This window comes from Ascaphus truei, chromosome 6 (assembly GCF_040206685.1).
Source record: "Ascaphus truei isolate aAscTru1 chromosome 6, aAscTru1.hap1, whole genome shotgun sequence".
NCBI lineage: Eukaryota > Metazoa > Chordata > Amphibia > Anura > Ascaphidae > Ascaphus > Ascaphus truei.
The window spans coordinates 123,129,275-123,153,640 of record NC_134488.1 but is presented as its reverse complement, the minus strand read 5'-3'; the positions used below and the strand labels follow the sequence as shown (position 1 = coordinate 123,153,640).

The 24,366-nt window shown below is 44.3% G+C and overlaps 1 protein-coding gene across 2 annotated transcripts; it reads right to left on the bottom strand.

Moving 5' to 3' along the window:
• Positions 1-1,301: 1,301 nt before the first annotated feature.
• LOC142497823 (uncharacterized) lies at positions 1,302-19,119 on the bottom strand. Of its 2 annotated transcripts, none has more exons than XM_075606174.1 (9): positions 18,994-19,119; positions 13,634-13,935; positions 11,629-11,673; positions 10,785-11,215; positions 9,011-9,073; positions 8,248-8,517; positions 6,042-6,243; positions 4,937-4,972; positions 1,302-4,053 (listed from the first exon to the last, which is right to left on the bottom strand). In XM_075606174.1, exons 3-9 carry the CDS (start codon positions 11,670-11,672, stop codon positions 3,675-3,677), a joined length of 1,425 nt encoding a protein of 474 aa, XP_075462289.1. In that variant the 5' UTR covers position 11,673; positions 13,634-13,935; positions 18,994-19,119; the 3' UTR covers positions 1,302-3,674. The 2 variants fall into 2 exon arrangements, with proteins under 2 accessions (XP_075462289.1, XP_075462290.1); XM_075606175.1 differs by lacking the exon at positions 18,994-19,119 and adding an exon at positions 15,147-15,573.
• Positions 19,120-24,366: the final 5,247 nt, after the last annotated feature.

Below are 24,366 nucleotides of genomic sequence, written 5' to 3'. Positions count from 1 at the left end.
CAACTGCTCCCTGCCTCTCGCAGCCTCCCTGCGCATGCGCGACTCTGCCCTGTCTCTCGCAGCCTCCCTGCGCATGCGCGAGCTAACTGGGCCGTCGGGGACTCACTGCGCATGCGCGAGTTGAAGCGCAATGGCGGCGCCCTATCCGCCCGGCTCCGGGAGCGCTGAGATGCGCGTGCGGCCTTGGCAACCGGCCGCACGCGTCCCCGGCAACCCCCGAGCCGGGACCTGACCGCCCTCTCCCCTGCCACTGCCGAACGGAGCCGCCATTGGACGCGGCGGCCCCCGCGATCGGCAGTCAGGTGAGGGGGGTGCGGTAGCGCTGGGGAGACCTGGCTACATTTATTTCAATCTTATTTATTGTATTTTCAGAAATATACAGTAAAACATTTGTCAAAAGGTAGGGAAAATTATATATAAAGACCATTGTTCATGGTGTTTACATACAGTACATAGCAAACATTTATCTTCATAAAATAGTTTGGTGCTTGAGTTAACAAAAAAATTGACTTTCAAGCGTGCTCAACTTGCCCGCAATGACACCCCCCCCCCGCCTGCGCTTGCAAAATTGGCAGGACATCCGGCGCTCATGCTTAGAGTTGGTGATGTCACCGCTCTCAAGCATGAGCATGGTCAGTGCCAGTGGGGACGCAGCCTTAGGCCTCGGACATGCTTACCGCTTGCTGGGGGAAGCTCGCTGAGGCGCGCTCTCGCTCAGCACTGAGCCCCTACATCCACAATTAGAAATTTTGAAATTTCCCCGCTTGCCGGAGCGCAGGGCCAGTCACGTGAGCGGTTCGCCCAATGAGAGTGAACCAGCTCCGTGACGTCACTGGCCCGCCCCCTGATGGCGCGCTGTGTAAGGCCAGGGAAAGCACCACTTTCCCTGAGCCTCAGCGCGCCTCAGCACTGTTTGGGGCACTATGTCCCAGGCCTTAGAGCAGCAACTCCCTCGCCCCGTTTTTAGCAGTTTGACAGAAGTAGGACCGCACTGAATTACACGATTGCTAACTCTGGACTTTTTGAAAATCCCCCACACATTTTTTGAACCCTCTATTTTTCCCAGGATCCCCTGCAGCTGAACCGTGTTTATCGAGCAGCACAAATTGCTTTGTTATTATTCGTACACAAATCTATTCTCTTTTCACCATAGGCTTCCTATTCACACATTATTCACCCTATACCACGTGACTTTGGAGAAGAGCACAATGGATCCCTTGTCCCAACGCCAGTATCCCCCACATCAGGTCTTCAAGCCCCCTCTTTCCGTATATTGAGGGTGAATGTGGTCAGTAGAGTAATCGTGTGGCGGTCGTGGTAAAAGTCAAACCACTTTTGTATACAAAGACATATAGAATTCACACTGAGTTTATTATAGGAAAGTATTTATTTAGGGGGGGAAAGCATATTACAATCCATTATAATTTGTGTATGGTTTAAAGAAGAGCTGTGTGATAATGTGTCATAGTAACTGAATGAATAACTTGATACAGATTGCCATAATCATTGATTGCTATACTTATACACACAGATGAATCTTCCTATATGACACAGAAGAACGAAGATAAACACATTGTGACCGATCTAACTAGTGATTAATGCTTGCAGACAGGGAGATAGATTGCATATTGAAGGAATAAAATAATGAACTTGTTCATGGCCAGAGGAATCTGCAATACACTTCATGCCCTTCTGGCATTAAATGGGTCACATAATCAATGAAAAATCATTCTTGTTTACTCTAAAATTCTATAATAAAATATATTTTTTTATAGAAAGGCACACGGAGTCCAGAATCTTCTGCTAATTACAGCACCTTGAAGATCAATGACTGATTTGATAAATGATCAGCAGGTTATAGGGAATGTATCACCATTTAAAAGCACAAATACATCCAAAAATACAAGTGCTTTGTTGTTAAAATCACCTTTGCACAGAATACAGAGCATGTGTTACTGGACCATCATAGGAGGTGCTTAGTTGCTTGTAAGCTCGTGGATGCCACATTACAAGTGAATGTCCTCTGTACCTATTTACATAGCCCAATGTTGAAGGGTTTGCCATTTGTAAAAAAGTTGAATATTTGTCCGTTTTCATTAAAAAGCACCAACCATGAATTTTCCCCATGAGATCTCTTGTTTCTTGAAACGCTACCTAACTAAACATTTTTCAGAAAATGTCTTAAAAGATTTAACTGGACATTCACCAAACAATGTCAGACACCTTGGCAAAGCTCTCTCTGTGCAGGAAGCGTGTGAGTGTTGGTGAATATGTGCGGTGGGATAGAAGAACCTTAGAGGTCACTGGTTAGAAATGGCAGAGAGCACATTAACCCTTCTGCTGAAAGACTGTCCAACGACGTATTACTCGGCAATGTTCGTCTCACCCCACTGGTAATTAAGGGGCTGAAATCTGTTCTCACTAGATATTTGCCTTGTCTACCTCTCCGGCAAATACTTTGGAAGAGCACTGGCTTTGGGAGTAATGAACTCTGGGTTGACTGCTTGGATTACAGTACGGGAAGTATGAGGATACTGGCCAGAGAAGAGCTGTTTCACATCTTGGACTTATAGAATGGACTAAGCTGTGCCCCCATCACAGTCATTTCATATACATGGACCATTAGTAAGACTTAGTAAATGTGTCCCTCGACATTGTATCAGATAGATAGAGACTAGTTTTGAATGACGTAAAACAGATATCTAGCAATGGATTCAACAATATTTATTGTATACTCTTATGTTTACTGGGTCTATCATGAATCTCTCTCTGTATACATTTCATATATTGGCCAATATTTCTTATTATTATAAAACATACCTAGACCTGGGGGGGGTCCCCCAGAGCTGATCGATGGACCCCCCTTCCCAGGATATTTGTATTTATTGTGTGCCTGAATATATATATATATATATATATATATATATATATATATGTCATATGTATATAAATATATATATAGATATATATATATATATATTTATATACATATGACAATGGTGAAAGGCGGGGTTGCAGACCTGCCTAAGACATGCAGATGAGCATACAGTTGTGTTTACATTTGCATATTTGCATTGCTGTGGAGCGTTTTTGTCACTTTTTTTACTCACCATAACTTAACTCAGTATGGTAAACCCCATCATTTAGCTTCTCTGCATACCCAGTTAAACAACAACACACTGGTGAATGAGTTCATCCCAAAGGTTAATTAGAAACCATCACTTCTAAGGATATATCCATTGTGTGGTATCATTGTAATGCACATGGCTTCCTCTGATGTATGGCAGCCATTTTTAAAGGTCCTCAAATATCTAAAATATCTATGCAAAGATCTGCTGTTGGCGTTAAAAAGAAAGATAAGATTAAGTCTTAAAATGCTAATCGGGCACATAAATAAATGCTTTAAAGCAGCAGTCTTGCCCATTCCAAAGCCGTTTTAATTTTTTAAATCTGATCCTCGAGATATAAACGTTTGAAAATCGTGTCCGGGAGTTTAAAATGGAGTTCTCCCCAAAGCCCATTTAAGTCTCAAGGTAACCATGGTAACCTCAGCTGATACAGATTAAATAAAAAATGCTGGTGTTAAAGAGCCGAACATGCGCAAAGGGCACGAATACCAGCATTATATGGGTTACACTCACATAGGCTTCTGGGAGGATCGCTGCTTTAGGGGCTTAATATGAACCATTTCTGGCTGTATTCTCTACAGTAGGTGAAGTTGCTACTTTTTTATAGTGCACCAAGATGCCCTTTGCCTGATGCCACATTTTACAGCCAGGTTGAGCAGCTAAAACGGCCCTAGTGTCAGCTCTCTCTACTTGTGAGCTTTCAGTCTGCGTGTTCTCTGCGTTTTCTTCTTCGGATGGGTGCTCCACACACACAACCTCAAGAAGGTCATCTCCGTTGCAATGTTTTTGGCGTCCGTTGCTCTCCGGGTCGTCTCCTCCAGAGTGCGTCTCCTCCTGGACTTGCAGAGGTTGCACTTCTGGAGGGTCCTCACTGTGATTGCTGCTGGATGGAGGGCCCCCAGGATCCACCCTAGGTAGAGGTTCACTAAGAAATAAAAATAGAAAGGTAATTACTGTATACATTTCTTTAATCTTGCCTAATCAAATTTAGTCCAAAGAAGATTTCACTACATATACTGAAAGTTCTAGACTTCATTTGTATAGATGAGGCACTAAGCATCAACCACTAGAAGTCTACTTGATGTTGAAGAATAATCCATGCTGCCCTCATTTCCCCTATTCAGGCTACACAGGAGCCCGCTTATAAATAGATAGGAGGATTGATGCCAAAACCTATACCAAAAGGGATAACATTATTATGGGAGATTTAAAGGGGAACTCCCATCTATGGCCAAATGTAACTAACAGCAGCATGTTTAACCTTATGACATTCACTGGATTTCACAAGGTACACCACACTGGTGGAGAGCAGAGGGCAGTAACGGGTTAAACCCAGACGGACATTGCTCAGGTGATCCGGAATGAGGTGGCAGCACTAGGGGACAATGTGATATGGAACATATAAAATGTTAACTCTCGTCAATTTGGAAGTCCTGCCATGGGCTTCCTCTCAAAGTATTAACTATATAAGCTTCTCTTAATTCTTGTTTTCCATTAAAGCTATAATATAATTATGGCTGCACACGTATTGTTTTATGGTACATGCCAGTCGGATCATCCAAAAATAGGCTCTTCTGTTTTAAGGAAATGGTCCCAGGCAATGTGACATTGGTCGTGTTTCCCCAGTAGACACTTTCAGGCCTCTGCATTCTTTCATAATTCAGAGACCCATAATGTTTTACTGATGTAGTATACAATCTATAGTTTATATAGGTCCAGAATTCAGTGTTTAGGTGTTACAAACAGTGGTGTGTACCCCAGCAGATGCACAGGTAGTGGCATTAGTTACTAGTTCCATCAATACTCACCTCCCACGTGGGTAGGTAGGTGCATTCGATTTTCTCCTGAAAAACAAATAATAATTGCCTTTATTATTATTAATCCAAAACTTTAGCACTCAGCTAAAGAGGCAGCAGCTCACATCAAGCTAGAACAGTGACTCCCAACAGGGGGTTCGACTAGTGCCCCAAGGGGTTTGCTCCCCCTCAGGCAATATAGTGGGCTCCAAATGGGACCCTAGTGTGGTGGGTATAGCTGTCAATTACAGCAGGAGTTTTCAAAATTGCTCTACACAATGCTTTGCATCCGCAGCGGCAAGACAGTAACTGACAGCTATACCACCCATGCTTCCCTGGTGGAGCCGAAGTAGATTGGTGAAATGCGTAGAGGTGGAGAGGTACAGGACGGACTGGAGGGCGATTCCAGCCCTTACTCACGTCGCAGGAGTGCACGTCCGGCACGAGAGAGCAGAAGTACCGTGTACGCATGCCGGTGGGATTACATGACCAAGAGCTGCGTGGGTAAACGCTGACCGGGACTACGGGGAAGCAGAGTCTGCACCTCGACTGGGCCCAGGAACCAGTGTAGGACTGTGACCCGAGTGAAAGTGCTGGGATTTGAGACTTCGGAGAGTGTACCATGTCCAAAATAATTTGTAGTGTGTGTGAGACTCTTGGATGGTACAAATTCATTTGTCCATCCACTAGTGAGGAACACACTACATTAAAACTTTACATATGGACTAGCCCACAGTGGAGGGTGAATTTGTAGCGCTGCATCAGCTGTGTATTATTTGTTGCTTGTATCTTATGAGATCATAGTATATTATGACACTGGTCATTATATTTGTATAGTATCTTCTTTTAGACACCTATATTTTTTTGGTTTGTTGCACTGTATCCAATGGCAGATTTCCCCGTTAGGCGCGGGCCTAGGACGGCAAATATTGGGGAAGCAAAAATGTCCGCCCCCATATACAGATGCCGTGCTCCCGGGCCTATCGGGCCTGATGGGAAGGCACGTCCTGTGGCGACTGCCTCCTACCTTAATTAGGGGTTTGCTGATCAAATCTTTTCTAACAGGGGTGTAAAAAACTTTGGGAAACGCTCAGCTACAAGAAAGTTTGGTTCTTACCTTTTATAGATGCACCAGCCAAGCAACAAAAGTAGAGCTAAGACCACTACAACAGCCAGTGAAATAATGAGCACAATTGCCCATGTAGGAACGGAATAATTGGTGTGGGTTTCATTAGATACAATATCACTAGCTGGCGTAGTTATAACGTTTGTATCACTTTTCACCGTGGGCGTTATTTCTGTCATATTATCACGACACTCTAAAATGAAAAAAGAAAATGAAAAAAGAAAAGTGTTTATTAATATCTTTTTTACATCTATAGAATTACACGTACAATCCAGCATGGTGTTATTGTTCAGCAAAGTCACCCTACCTCTATATGATCAAATATAGATGATACAATACGTAGGGATGAGCCTTTTTTCGTGCCTGTAAAATGTTGTTATCAAAATTGTCAACATCATTTTCTCATGCAGTATAGCTTTGTGCTAAGCATACAGTATTGTGTGTGAGCTGTGTATCATGTATACAGTATTGTGTGTGAGGTATGTATCATGCATACAGTATTGTGTGTGAGCTATGTATCATGCATGCAGTATTGTGTGTGAGCTATGTGTATCATGCATACAGTATTGTGTGTGAGCTATCACATAGCTCACACACAATACTGTATGCATGGTACACATAGCTCACACACAATACTGTATGCATGATACAGATAGCTCACACACAATACTGTATGCATGATACACATAGCTCACACACAATACTGCATGCATGATACATAGCTCACACACAATACTGTATGCATGATACATACCTCACACACAATACTGTATACATGATACACAGCTCACACACAATACTGTATGCTTAGCACAAAGCTATACTGCATGAGAAAATGATGTTGACAATTATGCCAACATGGTCGAGAGCCAGGAGAGGAGTCGTAAGCCAAGCCGGGTCAAAACCTGGGGCCTGTCCGTAGCTTTGTGTGTTTCAGGGACAGGCCCCAGGTTTTGACCCGGCTTGGCTTACGACTCCTCTCCTGGCTCTCGACCCCGGCATCCTCATCACTACGCTCCTTCTCTCTTCGATTTCGGCTTGACCCTACCATCCGGACCTCTCCTCGACCCTCGGCATCGGCACCTACTACGAGTACTCTCTCCGGATGCGACAGAAATAGTTGAACATCATTTACAAGGACCACAACTTCCCCTGTCTGATACACCACTATCAAGACCAATAACCTGCTGAAGGAAGCCTGCATTAGAGACTGCCTTGTTGGTTCACGGTATTTTGGACTTTATCCACAGCGCCAGGAACGATTAATTTGTGTATATATATTGTGTGTGAGCTATTTGTATCATGCATGCAGTATTGTGTGTGAGCTATGTATCATGCATACAGTATTGTGTGTGAGCTATGTATTATGCATACAGTATTGTGTGTGAGCTATGTGTACCATGCATGCAGCATCTGTATGTTTTGTCCTAACTCGTTCAACTTCATATGTCAATTTGGTAGATGTACCACAGGCTATTCATGCTTCACATTTTGACAGTGCACATTACATGGCACTATAACCAATCCAATTTATGGCTGTACCAAGTACTTTACAAGCATAAGCTGTGGAACGGTGCAGCAGTATAAAAGGGGGAGGCTAAGTCTCTTGGATGATATTTAACTCTTTGCAACTTAGCGGTTAGTAAAACAATGCATGTTAGTAAATAATAACAATATCCTAACAGTTTGTACCCAGACTTCTTGTGCAACCTGGTTACCTACAGCATATCACGGCCATTATGTAGGTAGCCAAAGTGCATTTTTCCCAGGGTGGACTATGTGAAAACAAAACCCGCACAGTTGACCCATGCGATTATGTTACTGTTGGCTTGCAGTTTGTGGAATAGAATATGAATAGGTAATTTAGTGAAAATTACTCATTTACATGCACATGCTTCAATTTTACAATGCGCCTAGCCTTAATGATCAGGGTCTCTGTCCCTGTGGCCATTATCTGAATGGCTAAAGTGTTTATTTAACTAAATTGCTGTGTCCTAGATGTCTCCCAGTGGCTATTATATGAAACCGTATTTCATAGTTTCTAGGGGTGCGTTGTATTCAGTTTTCAGTCACCATACTTGGTGGTGTCATGATTGATTATCCTTGTCTGATCACCTAGAGGTACCAGTACCTGCACTCCTGCCCTAATCTCCTGCACCAATTATTAATCACCCAGGCACAGACAATGACGCAATACCTTCCGATGAGGGAAAGATGGGTTTTCCATTCTTGTTGGGTTTTCCATGCTCCAAAACCAAATCAGGGACTTCCCCTTCCTTCGTTTCCAGCACCACAGTGGTTCTGTTTATTAGAGTGACCTTGCATCCATTAGGACAGGTATGCTGTTGTGGGAAGCTCGTGGAGGTGTTGCTGACCGTACAGAATTCTTGCAAGTCGCTTTTAAAAACTAAAGTTTGATTCATCAGATCCGGAGCAGGGAACGTGTACGCACAACGACCTAAGGTAGCTATAAGGACGACAGCATGAGAAAAGAGATACTGGGTGGTATTAATTACAATGCGATTGTCCAGATCCGGAGGCATTATCGCCTCCCATTGAATTTATTGGGGATTTCCCTGCAGTAGTGGCCTGATCAGCACTATTACACTTTAATGAATAACTCTCACTAAGAGAAGCCAAAGGATAAATTCAATTAACATCGTGTAGAACTTAAGTAAAAAATCTGTCCCGGCCTCACTAGGAATGATACGAATGTTCTAATTCCAGCATTACAGGGAATAAAAAGCATATAGCAACTTCTTGCCTGGTAAATTGTGAACTAGAAGTTAGAAGATATAACATTCATTTTCAATTAATTATTACAATCAAGTCTTCGGTATATAATTTTAAGATTTTTGGATTAATACTTCTCGATAAAAGAAATCTATTCAGAAACGCAAACTTGTTGCTACATAAATATACACACAGACTATACGTTTAGGTCTATGTGGGGCACTTACCTTCTGTGGTGCTTAGAAGGAAAAATAACATCACTGCCATCCTTATACCTGTAGGTGCAGCACCTGTGGCACAGAGTGTATATGTATCACTTAAGTTATTAGTGACTCCCAGATACAGACCAATGGAAAAGATAAAGGATCCAGCTCCCAAAAGAAGCTTAAGGACACTGGGGCCTATTCACTAAACTTCGATAAGTGACTTATCGACAGGTAGGTGCACTTTTCAAGCGATTTCGCATGGGCAGCTATTCAGAGAGCTTCGATAACATGGCAACTCGCTTGAAAACGGCTTCTTGCCGATCGGTAGCACTCTCGCTCAGACAAACTGATTGGTAGCTCCAAAAATGCCGAAACGCGATTTAAAAAAAAATCTGGCTGCTATTCAGGTAGCTCCGATATGCACATCTCGGATGAAACTCTCAGATTTCGTTCTCGCCAGCTGAAGGGGTGCGAGATCGAAATCGCGATGTGCATGTGAAGGAGAAATTTTTATTTTTACTACAGTACTGTACATCTGATTGAAGCCGGGGGTCTCTGAAGCTGCCCCGCATTAATATTAGCTCCGGAGACCCCCTGCTTCCATCCTATGTACTAAAAATAACATTACAGCTGGCTTCATTACCTCCTCCTGCAACCCTACCGGGAGACCTAACCACCAGTTTCTGTAATTAACCTTCATTACCTTACGGGTTAGCCACTAAGGTAATGTCGCCTTGTTTTTATTTTAAATGAGATATTATTGAAGCAGGGGGTAGCTGAACCGTATTCATTTCAGGTCTGGGGACACCCTGTTTATGGGGTGCCGGTATCTCCTGCAAGTGTAAATGTTCCGGTCACGTGATACTTCAATAATATGTCATTGAAATGAAATAAAAACACGGCGATCGCTTGTAAGGCTGAGTCCCTGCTGGCGCTGAGCGCGCTCAAAGCATGTGTGCCGGGTGTCCTGCATCTGCGGAGAGGGGGTGGAGTGGAGGGGCGGCATTGCGGGCTAGCTGAGCGAGCGCCAAAGTATGTTTTTTTTGTTTACAAAAGCGTTGCGCGTGTGTGCACGCACGCGAGGACTCACATATATATGTGTGTGAGTCACTGCCGCAAGCGCCGCCCGCTCAGCGCGGGCGGGACACAGTCTTAGAGCTGTGCAGGGAGATGCAGCTCTCTCTGTGCTGCTCTTACAGACTTGAGGGATATCGCACGGTAAGATCTCTTATGCCTCGGATATGGTCAGCGCTTTTGCGCTGACCCGTGCTGAACTCTGCTGCTGCTCGTCACTGAGCCCCTGCAGCCGCAATGAGAGCGGCTTTAGCAGGGGCTCGCGCACGCGTCCGCACGCTTGGGGAAGCGTGTGTCTGACGGAGGTTTGAGATTTTCCTGCTTGCCGGAGCGCAGGGCCGGTCACGTGAGCGGTTCGCCCAATGAGGGCGAACCAGCTCCGAGACGTCACTGGCCCGCCCCCGACCCGCCCCTTGACGGCGCACTGTGTAAGGCCAGGGAAAGCACCGCTTTCCTTGAGCCTCAGCGCGCCTCAGCCCGGACAAACTCACTATGTCCCAGGCCTTAAAAAGCAACTGCAAATTCGATCGGTATGGAATTTATGTACCAAACGGCATCTGGCAAGCGATAGATCTGAATACCGTTTTTACACAAATTTCATACCGCGAGGTAGGAACATGTCAAACCGATATGGCACTGATCTTATCGAAGCTACCTGAATAGGCCCCACTGTCAGAAGTACCTTGATATTACAACCCCCCTTCTATATAAAATCACTCACCGAGTGAACAAACCTTCAGCAACAGACTTTGCAGAGCGGCTTTGAGATGGGTTAGACGATACGATGTGGACGCTCTGATCTCTCTCTGCCCTTTCACCTGTCGCTTCTTCCTCTTCCGCCTTCGTCTCTTTGGACTCCCTACTCCTGCCTTTGAGGTTCTCTCTTCTTGACTCACAACTTCTGGAGGATCTGGAGGTTTTTCATTTTGACACCGTGTGTCCTGCAGGCACTCTGTGGTAATGTTCTTTCCATGCTCCTCGGGCACAGGCTGTAGGGTTTCCCATGGGGGGGTCTTTGTTGCCTTACTGTCCATTAGTTCTGTGGTGGTATCATTCTCAAAATCAGAACAGGAGATGTTTTCAGTCTCTTCTGCATGATTTTTATTGATGGAGGTCTCTTTGTCCGGCACACGTGGGTGGACTTCAATAAAACTAAGAAAGAAAGGGAGTCAGTCAACCCCACCCCCCATTATACTGAACTATATGGTCTTGTGAAAATACACAGCAGCGCACACTAAAACCAGCTCGGCCTGCATACACACAGAAACATAGACCTATCCCAATTGATTCCATCCTAACAATTTTACGGTGTGAGCACAAACAGATATACCACATACTAATTCTGTACATGCCAAGCTTTACTACAGCACGCACAAATATATATATGGAGCATTTTTTACGAAAACCTAATTGCCATTGTATACTATTTGTGTTCTAAACACATCTTCCCCCACAGAACTATAGACCCACACGCGCATATTCTAAACTAATCCGGCTCTACCCACGCACACATACACCATCATGCACCAATTCTACTTCCTGCCCGTACACACAGCGGTAATTACCCGGTCTCCTGCACGGGGAACCGGAGGTTCGTCATATTTGGCATTCTGTTATGAGAAAATGACAACGATATTAGCATCAAATCAAAGCCATTCACATGCCGGACAAATAAAGCAACAAAGTTAAATAGCAAGTTTAGGATTATTTGTTTCTATAGTGGACCAACCATGTGCACATAGAGACCTATACACAGTGGTAAGCGTAAGGAGAGGATCTCTCTAACACAAAGAGCTTACAGCCCAAGGTGGGGTGGGCAACTCCAGTCTTCAAGAGCCACCAACAGGTCGGGTTTTAGGGATATACCTGCTTCAGCACATGTGGCTCAACCAGTGGCCCAGTCAGACCTGACCTGTTGGTGGCCCTTGAGGACTGTAGCTGCTCACCCCAGGCCTAAGGTGTGAAACATATACCGCTGTACGGGTGATATCTACGGTGAACATATTTGTCCCATGAGAAACCCGGCCAAATGTCGTGCATGCGCCAACTGCACATGCGCATACGAGCGTCTACTGCACATGCGCATACGAGCGTCTACTGCACATGCGTGTACGAGCGTCTACTGCACATGCGTGACACTGTCAATTGTTACTTGAAGAATTGCACCAACTGAATGCATGCGAAATTCAGCCTTTCAGCAGCAGACGGTCACTATCAGCTTTTATCGTTCTTTATATCACATTTAATGCATAGACAGTTTGCTTTAAGGTATAGGCACCTGTAAATAATCCAGTTTTTGCAATGATTAATGACGCCTTGATAAAGCGCTTCGGAGCGCAAAACGCAAAGGAGCATTCTTTGTACCTCCATTTTAACCACGGTTAAATTAAATGACATTATTTAACACGTTTGAGTTGAGTCCACCTCATTAGTTGTTAGTAATGTGCCGCTTGTCTCATCACTTTCAACCTTCCCGATGATTAATGCAGCTTAAGCAACACCCACGGGACATATTTACTGAGCTGTGCAAAGCAAGGGACAGGTTAAGCAGTGCTCCAGGGTACGGGCCTAGCGAGGATCTGCCAATGTGCGATTACACTTCCTGTAAACGCGGCATGCTTTGTAAGTACATTCCAGGGCACGATACATATTATTACGGTATTAACATTGTTTTCAGCAATAAATCAATGAATGGGAACTGATGGGCCGCAGCCTGAATGTATCACCCATGCCCTAACACTCCCTGTTAGGTGACTGGTATAATAAATCCCATTTCAAGATCTACATGGAGCCATTATCTGTGCGACAGTAATTACTCCCAACCGCTTATCTCTTCTGCTATCATGCTTCATGCAGCATAAAAATAACTACAAGTTTGACTAACAAATAAAAAAAAAGGTCAATGTTATTTTATTAAACGTTAAACATGGACCACTAAAGTGTTCTTTGGGGTATTACAGTTTGGTTACAGTTGCCACAATACTTGTCAGAAAAGGTTTCAATTACAGTAATGATTTTTTAAAGTGCATTATTAATGCATGTTTGCAAACTGTATGGCAACGCTTTACATTAAGTTTCTCTAATAGCAACGTGAGTATAGTATCATTTCACCTGTACTGCCAATGTAATTACATGCGCTTAATGTTTAGTTATACAACATCCTTCCAATCCGTTATTATTCAATATGTTAATATATATATATTTTTTACTTAATAAATAATTTATTGGTAGAACATTGTACCAGTTTACGATATACATAGTAAGCCATTCACTTAAATACAAATGAAGCATAGTTACCAAGACATAGAGCGCATATGTGTAAGTATATGGGACTGTTTAAACTCTTTAACAAAATGTGATATTATTTATACATTTTTTTTCAGATATTTCTTTTATAATGTATCCTGTATGATGAATAATTACTCCTCGGGCATTGTTATAGTGACTGCAATATATATACAGTATACTGTATGCGAGAGCAAGAAAAAGACAAGAGCATAGGTGATTCCTATAGTATAGAGGGAGTCTGTATATGGTTAGAATAGCAATTACAGTAGTAGCTTCTTGTACCTTGTAACGCTGCTTTCAGATGTAAGGCTTGGCCGCCCTGTGCCTATAACAATTCCCTGCCCTGTTCAGTGTCGGACGTGTCCTCTCTGCGCTGAGAGCCTGTGTATTCCGTTTAGCAGCTGTGTGCCTGTTACTGCACTTCCTGGCCACGCAGCCGGTCTAATCTCTCAGAATCAGGCTGCCTCTCCCCGATCTCTCCCGTTACAAGTTTCCGGGATCTTGCGCAATCTTCACAACACTCTCACTAGATTGCGGGACTTCCTTCCTCTGCGTATGCACATCAACAAAATCAATGCAAACCCCTGAGGGGAAAAGAATTATGAAATATTATTTCATTAAAAATATGTTTTACAAAATTAAAGCCTACGCGTTTCAAACGGTCTTTGTTCTTCCTTGCTTTTTTTGTATAGTGGACACACACACACACACACACACACACACACACACACACACACACACACACACACACACACACACACACACACACACACACACACACACACACACACACACATAGTATCGCATCAAAAAACACTTAAATAATAAAGATTTTCCAAAATCCACAAATACTGCTAAATAATGCAGGTGGAATTGCTCTGGGGAAATGATATATAACACAGAAAGAAAGAAAAACCCCAACAAGCCCTCGGAATAATCAAAAGATAAATACAAAAGAATTTATTAACCAAATCACAAAAAAATGTGGTAAAGAAAAGAAAGAAAGCTTCCTATTGTGTCGCACTCGAGAAGGCACCCTAAGCTAAATTAAAAATACTATTTATGAATGAAATAATTAAAATATATTTATTGAAGCAAAATATACAATGAACCAAATGATTAAAACATTTTAAAAATAAAGGAGGTGTCTGTGTGCTAATTATCAAGGACGTCAGTGTAAATAAAGAAATAGCTATCTACTATCTTTGTCACGGTTATATGATTCTACTAACCGTGGTAATAGCTATTTAAGTACAAGTCTAAGTTGTCAGATATCTATTCCTAAATAGGTAGGAGTGTTAGTGATTAAAGAGGGCTACTAGCTCTGTGTGTCCATGGCCCTTCTTGTATGTGGAGTACTGTGAATACAATCTCTTTATACACACATACACAGTGTTACCAGACCACCAGGCTCAGAAATAGCTGAGCCTATAGGTAGGGTGACCAGATTTTGAAAATGAAAAACCGGGACACACAATTATATTATTATTTATTTATTTTTTAAATTTTTTTTACATTAACAGTTTATTTATTGTATTACACGTATACTTTACTAGTGTGTGTGTGTGTGTGTGTGTGTGTGTGTGTGTGTGTGTGTGTGTGTGTGTGTGTGTGTGTGTGTCGGATGACCTCACTAAATCGAACAAAAAAAAAGCCAGATGTGAATGACTTCTGAACCCATTAACCAGTGTCAGGATGCCCCCTCTTCACAATTTCTAAAGCAGCAATCCCGCCTGGGATCTTACCTGATCTGCAGTCCCTAAAGGTACTATACTGGAGGGGAGGTGTTCCCTACCTGTCTTCCGATGTCTACCATGTGAAACGTGAGTCAGATCTGGAAGAAAGCAGGGTAGGTTATTTTGGTGTAGGTATACGGCAGTTAAGATAAGACAGAGAGAGTGGGTGGCAGACTGAGTGAGTGAGACAGAGAGAGACACAGAGAGACAGAGACAGACACAGAGAGACAGAGAGTGAGAGACAGTCAGTGATAGAGAGACAGTCAGTGACAGAGAGTCTGTCAGTGACAGAGAGACAGTCAGTGACAGAGAGACAGTCAGTGACAGAGAGACAGTCAGTGACAGAGAGACAGTCAGTGACAGAGAGACAGTCAGTGACAGAGAGACAGGAGGACAGAACAGAGAGACAGGAGGACAGAACAGAGAGACAGGAGGACAGAACAGAGAGACAGACAGGTGACAGAGGAACAAACAGATGACAGATGAGACAGAACAGAGAGAACAGAGACCGAGAGAGAGAGAGCGAGACCGAGAGAGCTATAGAGAGAGAGACCGAGAGAGAGAGAGAGAGACAGAGAGAGAGAGAGAGAGAGAGAGAGAGAGAGACAGAGAGAGAGAGAGAGACAGAGAGAGAGAGAGACACACAGAGAGAGAGACACAGAGAGAGAGAGACACACAGAGAGAGAGAGAGAGACATCGGAAGACAGGTAGGGAACATCTCCCCTCCAGTATAGTACCTTGAGGGTCTGCGGATCAAGTAGGATCCCAGGCGGGATTGCTGCTTTAGAAATTGTGAAGAGGGGGCATCCAGACACTGGTTAAGTTGTTCAGAAGTCATTCACATCTGGCTTTTTTTTTTGTTCGATTTAGTGAGGTCAACACACACACACGTAACAAGGATTAATGGTAGTAAAGTATAAGTGTAAAACAATAAATAAACTGTTAATGTAAAAAAAATTTTTTTAAATAAATAATAATATAATTGTGTGTCCCGGTTTTTCATTTTCAAAATCTGGTCACCCTACCTATAGGCTCAGCTATTTCTGAGCCTGGTGGTCTAGTAACACTGTGTATGTGTATAAAGAGATTGTATTCACAGTACTCCACATACAAGAAGGGCCATGGACACACAGAGCTAGTAGCCCTCTTTAATCACTAACACTCCTACTATTTAGGAATAGATATCTGACGACTTAGACTTGTACTTAAATAGCTATTACCACGGTTAGTAGAATCATATAACCGTGGCAAAGATAGTAGATAGCTATTTCTTTATTTACACTGACGTCCTTGATAATTAGCACACAGACACCTCCTTTATTTTTAAAATGTTTTAATCATTTGGTTCATTGTATATTTTGCTGCAATAAATATATTTTAATTATTTCATTCATAAATAGTATTTTTAATTTAGATTAGGGTGCCTTCTCGAGTGCGACATAATAGGAAGCTTTCTTTCTTTTCTTTACCACAGTTTGCATTCCCATTCAGCACCACCCTTGCATTCTTTCTTTATTGCAGTTTAGTTTCCTGTCATTACTCAGGACATTCATTTACCCTCCTCTGTGGTGTTGTGCGAGATACACACTTGACCCTGTTTGCAGTTCTTTTTTTCTTGTGTAAAATCGCAACAAAAAAAAAGCAAGATATAAAAATGACAGTTTGAAAATGAACAGGAACCTCAAAGAAAACCTCTAATGAAGCAAAATACCCTCCAAACAGGAGGAGGGGGAAAGAATACACACCACACTGCAAAACACAAGATATAAAGGTAAATTAACCTACAGGAAGTACTCAAAAACACAAGAAATAGTATCAAAGCAAAAGCAAAAAAAATAAAAAAAACCTTGACAAGATCACGGGAGCTAATTAGTACCCCTGAAATGTCATGACCGGACATGTCTTCAGCGCAATGAAGTATACACAGGAAAAAGCACTCGATGTAACAGAACTAGCCAAACCACAATGTAGGTATAGAGCTGAGAGGGAACTCTCTCATTGGTAAATAAATATTATCTAGGGAATTACTACATAAAGACACTATAATTTAGTGCTGTGATTTGGTTAATCAATTCTTTTGTACTTATCTTTTGATTATTCCGAGTGCTTGTTGTGGGGGTTCTTTCTTTCTGTGTTATCTATCTATCTCCATATTTATATCTCCATATCTATCTTTATCTGTGATGGGAGGGGGTGACCAGGCTGCATAATAAAGGTCAAGCCCATCTGGTTACCCCTGGCCTGAGTATAAGGGTCCCAGAGAGTTAGCTCTTGGGCCCAGTAACAATATGTTATTGCATTGTAATGTATGTACTTGCAAAATGTAATATGACCATTTTTTGTGTTTTTCCCTTTCCGGGCATGCAATCAAGCGGGGATTGCTGGTGTATGAGTTTCAAGGGCGGTTTTGCGGAGGAACCTTTGTCAGAATGTGCCAAGCGGGTCGGGATCCAATGTTACCGGGTCCCCGACAAATGTACCCGCGAATTATGCCTGATTCTCGGATACATGTTGGCACATTGTCCCGGCAATACTTCCTCTTGAAAAAGTAACCGCGACTCACCACCAGGCTGCCCTGCTTCAGCATAACTTTGAGAGGCGAATGAGGCAAAGGGATCACTGTGTATTCCTTTAGCTGAGGGAATCCCTGGGTTAAGGGGGGTTCCCCAGCTAGGGAAAAGGTGACCCACAAACAAGTATATGGTTTGCGGGTGCCCAACATACATAAGGTTGGGGGGACTCGAGTCCAAACTGAGTCACAGGGAAAGTGTGTGGGGAAATAAGGCAGGCAGAAATAAAGAGACAAAATGTTTTCCTTTTCTGTTCCCTGTGCCCTAGAGACTCCAAACTTTGGGAGTCTAAGTCTTAGATAGGGGTTTTGGGGTGAAAAGCGAGTCATTTTGATTGCAGGAGGTCTGGGGACAAAGTTACCGGTGGCCCTATAATCTCCCGGCTTACTCGCACTATTTTCGGGTACCCGGGGTGAATTGCTCTGGGTTCATACAGTGTCTCTCAGACTCCTAGTTTTCAACCCCAAGATCCTCACCTAAGATCCCACATAGCTGGAGGGGATCCCCAAGACTCAGAGTTTATTCAAATGTATTTTTAATATGTTTAAACATTCGGAACCCATGTCTTAACAGGCAGCCCGTGCAAACCCATAGGCGCCGGTATGTCTGCTGGACATCGGAGTTCAAAGCAGCCACAGGAAGCCCAGAGGTGAGAACGGCACGGTTAGCGGGGAAAGGCGGAGTACTGGGTGCGGAGATCAATGGCAGTCCTCCGGGACGCCACGTGTTCTGCCAGACCCAGGGGCGCCTGCCCAGCGGGTGGCATTAGGATAGCTGGGGGAGGGGGGGAGGGATGTGGCAGGATTGCGCCTGTCCCTTGGCTATTTCAGATTTCTCACTAACCCGGCTTTACTAACCGGCCTGTGCAAAACGAGTCCCACCACGGTGAGAAATAAAACGCAGGACAGAAGTTCAAGATTAGCCCTCCCCACCTCCCATTTTTACAAATCCGATCAATTTTCCCTTCCTGAAGCCTGGATGTACCTGCAGTGCATGAGGTTGCAGGCACCTCCAGCACTGAAGCAGTTAAGCATTATCAAGATGTACAGTATACCGGGTATTTGTAGCTGTTACATTTAGGAAATACTTGTGCCCGATAGAGGGACAAAAAATACACTTGCATCCTAAATATTCAGGCGAACATTTTTCATATATATAAATAATTATGCATATATAAATATATATATATATATATATATATATATATATACACTATGTATATAAACAGTATATATACTGTATACACATACATACAGACACGTATATGCATGTATACATATATTTTACAAACAGTTGATGTACCTAAGAAATATAAAGTATTTATTTTTCAACTCACCCTGAAGTACAGTATGTCAAGTAGATTTATTATTTGGAATGGTTCTATCAGACGTATACTTTGCACACTCTTCCCCGGACTCGGAGCTCACTATGGCACACCTGCACTGCTCTGCGAAGATTAGTGAACTGCTGCTGGGGAGGGGCGAAGACGTTTCAAGAACACATCGGAACTATCAGGCAACATACAGGTGACCAATCATAACGTGAGAGGGAGGGGCAAGATTGAATGACGATGACAGTTACCACACCACAAAAGGTTCTCAGGGCAAGCACACTTGTGCAGGTGTCGCCGTCATTTTTGCTAACTCAACTTTTATCATGTAAAGGAGAATTGTGAACATATATCTGAGATATGAAACCCAGGCAGCCTCTCATATTTACTGCCAGTCTCATTCTTTATTTCTGCTCATCACAAATCAAGATCTTATCACTGTCAATTGCACAGGATTTTAATTATCATACATGTTTAAATCTGCCCTTTTGCCCTATGAAGATCTCTTTACCTGCCCTGGAGTGCCCCTACACTCCTCCTTAATGCTGCATGTCAATCTAATCTTCTGCTTGATTATAGCTGCCAAGTTGCCTCTGAGAGGAGTGAGAAAGAATAGATGTATTCACTTCTCAGAGGCAGCCTGAGATCAAAGATACCGTGGCAGAGATCAGAGGTCAGGGACACTGACCCTAGTATTGGGAATATTCCATGAAAAACGGGACAGTTGGCATGTATGATAGAGATAGGGCACAGGTTTAAATCTTCTTCAATATTACTATATCACTATGCTTGGTAACAAGATCATTAAAGGCTTTATGCGCTGCCCCTCCTTTGTGACGCTAAACCAAATAATGGAGACCACACAATGTTGGAAGAAAAGGCCACAGCTTTATTTTAACATCCGCTGTTAATATCCTACCAGCCTGCCCGCCAGTCCAGCATGCTCCATGCAAAATGGGGGGGGGAGATCATTGCCCAGCAACCAGCAATTGGCCACGCTCCCTCCTCCCGCCCAAAGCACTGTAAAATGGCAGGGGGAGATCCTTATCAGCCGATGTTGGGCTGCTTCCCTCCCCCTCCCGCCCCAAGGGTCAGCTTAGGCCCAGCCTTTTACCAGCGTTGATTGGGCATAGGCCAGCCCGTTCGCTCTATGTCTCTCCCCTGGGGACCCTCTCTTTATACCCTCTTACCTCCCTCCCCCTGCATGGGAGGGGACAAGCAGTCTTCCCCACTCGAGAGGGAAGGGGGGGGTTGGCGACCCCCCCCAGCTCACGCCAAGCAGGACGTCGCAGCCCTTAAGGAGCCTCTTCATAATGACTAGGGTGTGGAGGGAATACCCCATTGCAGTACAATGCTGGTTCCCTCTGAGTCTGACACCCCCCAGTATGATCCCTTTTCTCAGTTTTTGAGGGGACATAGAAAGATGATGTAGGGGTCAGGTAGGGTGAGATGGGCTTTAAAGAGACAGAAGGAAAGAGCAGGGCTGCTAGATGCACAAGGCCGCGATTATAGTAGCGGTGACGGCGTGCAGCGGCAAAACAAATACATGAAGTCCGTTGCGGGTGGCCATAGTGGGCGCAACACGACGGCGCTGCGCAGCGACAGAGTGACCAAAATCGCTGTAGTCAAGGGATTCTGTGATTTACAGCGACGGCCGCACCACATGACTGGCAGCCAGCCAATCACAGAGCTTCTGACTTCCCTTTGCTGACGTCACCGCCTCTTGCCGCCAGCGAAATCGCACTACTAGAGTGCAACTTTCGCTATGGTGACGTGTGACGTCAGCGGTCGCGAGCACGTCGCCGCTACTATAAGCGCTACCTAGATGATGTGAATATGGGTGAAAAAACTGTGGAGATGAGGTGGGTATAGGCACCCAGGGCGGCAGGTGTACAGAGTCACAGGAAGGTAATGTGGTGTAAGGCCTGGGACATAGTTATTTCATCAGTGCGGAGGCGCGCTGAGGCTCAGGGAAAGCGGTGTTTTCCCTGGCCTTACACAGCGCGCCGTCCGTGGGCGTGTCGGGGGCGGGCCAGTGACATCACATAGCTGGTTCGTCCTCATTGGGCGAACCGCTCACGTGACCGGCCCTGCGCTCCGACGAGCGCCAAATTTGAAATCTTGGTGAGACACACGCTTCCCCAAGCGTGCGGATGCGTGCGCGAGCCCCTGCAAAAGCCGCTCTCATTGCGGCTGCAGGGGCTCAGTGCCGAGTGTGAGTGTGGCTCAGCACGGCTCAGCCTTGCTTACACTACTATGTCCCAGGCCTAAGAGAAACACAAAAGGAAGCAGGTGGTTACAGAGAGCAGAGGAAAACACGGCATGCAAAGGCCACCAGCAGGTCAGGTTTTCAGGATATCCCTGCTTCAGCACAGGTGGCTCAGAACCTCGAATCCACCACACCACATATTTTGTGTCAAAAAGGAGATTCCTTTGTTATATTACAGGAGGTCACAAAAAGCCTCAGTTCTGTGGGTCTGGGTTCTGATCGTTGGCCAAAAAATGTAACTAAATGAGCCTCAGACGAGAAGAAGAAACGATAAGTATATAACTGTGGGCTGTTATATTGGATGCAGCACTGAGGCTTTTTGTTATGTACAGGAGGTCACAATCTCCATAGCGTTCCTTTAGGCGTGTTTGCGCAAGAATACCAGCGAGCTAAAAATAGCAACACACAACTGTCCATAAAGGAAACGGCATCAAAAGAACATTTGTGTTGATACATAGCAACTTGATTGAACGCTAGAGACGGGCGAATACGACAAACCTTCTCCCTGGATTTTCTCGCATTTTCCCCTCAAAATCAGTGTCGCTGTGTAAAATCCGCAAATGGATTTGGGCAGTTTTAATCCGCGCGGATTCATCAAAAACCCACTACTGGATACAACCCGCGGACGCATTTGTAGAATCCAATCCGTGGATTCAGCCATCGCAGAATCCACGGATGTTTCACATCCGTCCACCGGTTTGTGGAATCCTCGGAGAGTGTCGGTAATAATGATGAAAAATCCGCAAAACGCGAATCGCCCTTTTCCAGATGGATCCGCTGAAATCCGCGGACCCAAAGGAATTGGACGATCTGCTGCGGATCCAAATACGCCCCCAAAAGTCACCCATCTTTCTTGAACGCTAACAAAAGGCACCGTCTCCTTTTTTTCTTACACGGGCTGACTGCTGAGTCCTGGCAGACAGTGCCAGTGTGTGCGTGTGTGTGTGTGTGTGTGTGCGTGACAAATTAGGTTTAGAGAAGGTAATGCAAATGAGTTAAGTGCACAGCTTGTGGGAATAATATACCTATAATTATTTTTCTGCCAGAGGGGCCTGCAAGGCACATATTAATTGTAGCAGGATCAACCCTGACTACTAATCTGCCCTTGTCCTGGCAGTAAGTCCTGGTATAAGCAGACCTTGCCAGTAGTTATCATGGGGTTTTCCCCTTCACCTTTGGTCCTGCACTTGAGTGAAAGCAGGGGGTGGTACATCCTGTTGTAGCTTTGACAACGGGGTGCCCGCCTTCTGGCTGTACTTAAGGGCAGGACCGCCCTAAAGTGAGGGGTCAGTGTCCTTCTCCCTGAGGAAGGCAAGTTACACGTTGGGAGCATGAGATTGGGGCCTTCCCATGTGCTCTTCCCTCCGGGGAGGAGTAGAGTGACTATACCTCTGCCTCTGCTAGGGAGGTAGGGAAGAGCTAGAACGGCTGCGGGTGCCCTGGGCCCGTAGTGACTGTTCAGGGACTATCTTTGATGGTACCGGGAAAGAGAGAGACTGTGATCCGGCAGGTGACTGTCGAGTACCTGTGACTTACTGCACCAAGAGAAGTAATAAACCCGTTCCTGTTTTGCAATATACCTCCTGCCTGGTGTGTGATCTAACTGGGGGAGAGTTACGATTCTACCATAGGAGATCACCTCCATATCCCTGGAGCCTACGGCAAATGGAGGCGCTGCGCGGTATTACGTGGGGTATGAATCCCAGAAGCCTGTTCCTGAAGTCCCAAAGTTACCGCGGACGCACGGCCCTCCTGTTACCAGCAGGTATGCACCACATATACCCAGTAATGTCCCCGATCTGTGATTGGGGGGGGTAAACACCATTACATAAGAATAAATCAGGTCCAACACAAGCCTCGCAATCTCTCATTGAAATGATCTTTTCATCTCTTTGGGCCTCATGCACTAAAGGTTCATAAAAAAAAATCACCGGGCCATTTAAATCACCGTTTTTATGAGCGTTGGTATCACGGTATTCAGAAAGCCTTCATTACCTGTCATAGCAAAATTCACAAACCGGGCGATTAGCTGGTGATCTGATGAACGACCCTCTGAAAAGGCCTTACCCGGCGAGTTGTATCTGCTGCAGAGAGAGCTGCTCTGAGAGAGCGTCTCTCCCTGTGCAAATCTCGCCCGAAATGCATGTGTATAAATTTTAATTTTGATAATAGTTTAGATGAGCAGGGGGTCTCCTGATCTGAACTGCATTGGTTTCAGCCTCGGGGACCCCCTACTTCCCGAGATACAGGCCCCGTTATGGGGTGCCGGTATCTCCTATGCATTTTATTCTCATGGTCATGTGACATGGAAATTTAAATACATAGGAGATACTGGCACCCCATACCGGGGCCTGTATCTCGGGAAGTAGGGGGTCTCTGAGGCTATCCACTATGGTAATGAAGTTTACTGTAAATGCATTTTTATTGCATAGGATTCATGCCAGGGGTCTCTGGTGCTAATATTAATGGATATCAGCTCCAGAGATTCCCGGCATCAATCCTATGCAGGAATTTTTTTTTTTTTTCCTAAGTCCCATCTTGCCGCTCTGCAGGTTTCAACACCTTTACACCAACTTTTTCTGGCGTGAGGATTTTGTGATAAAATCCCCATTCTAGAGCGGTGATAGGCATTCATAGCCTAATCACTGCTACTAGAATTGCATGAGTTTATTAACATGCCGAAAAGCGGTGATAAGTGGCTTATCACCCCTGCCTCTGTGATTTATTTTATGACCAATTTTTTTGAGCAATTCAGTCTTTTATCACCCACTAATCACCGCTTACTGAATAGCAGTAGGCATTTTGGGTGATAATTGGTTGATAAGTGGCTTTTGAACGCTTACTGCATAGGCCCCTTTGTGTTTTCAACAATGACAGACTTCAGTCAATGAAAAGGTCACACAGTGCAAGTGAAGTGTTTGCATAACCTAATACCTCCACATTACTGTCTTACCGTTGTGTGTCACTGAGCGTGACCACTTTTATTTGTTCTTTTGTCTCTTTACATATACATTACTACAGCATGTACATGGGGTGTGAAACAGAAACCGCAGCCCTACACCAATGTAAGACTGAAATACTCGGTGAAGCACAGGTATTATAACATAGCA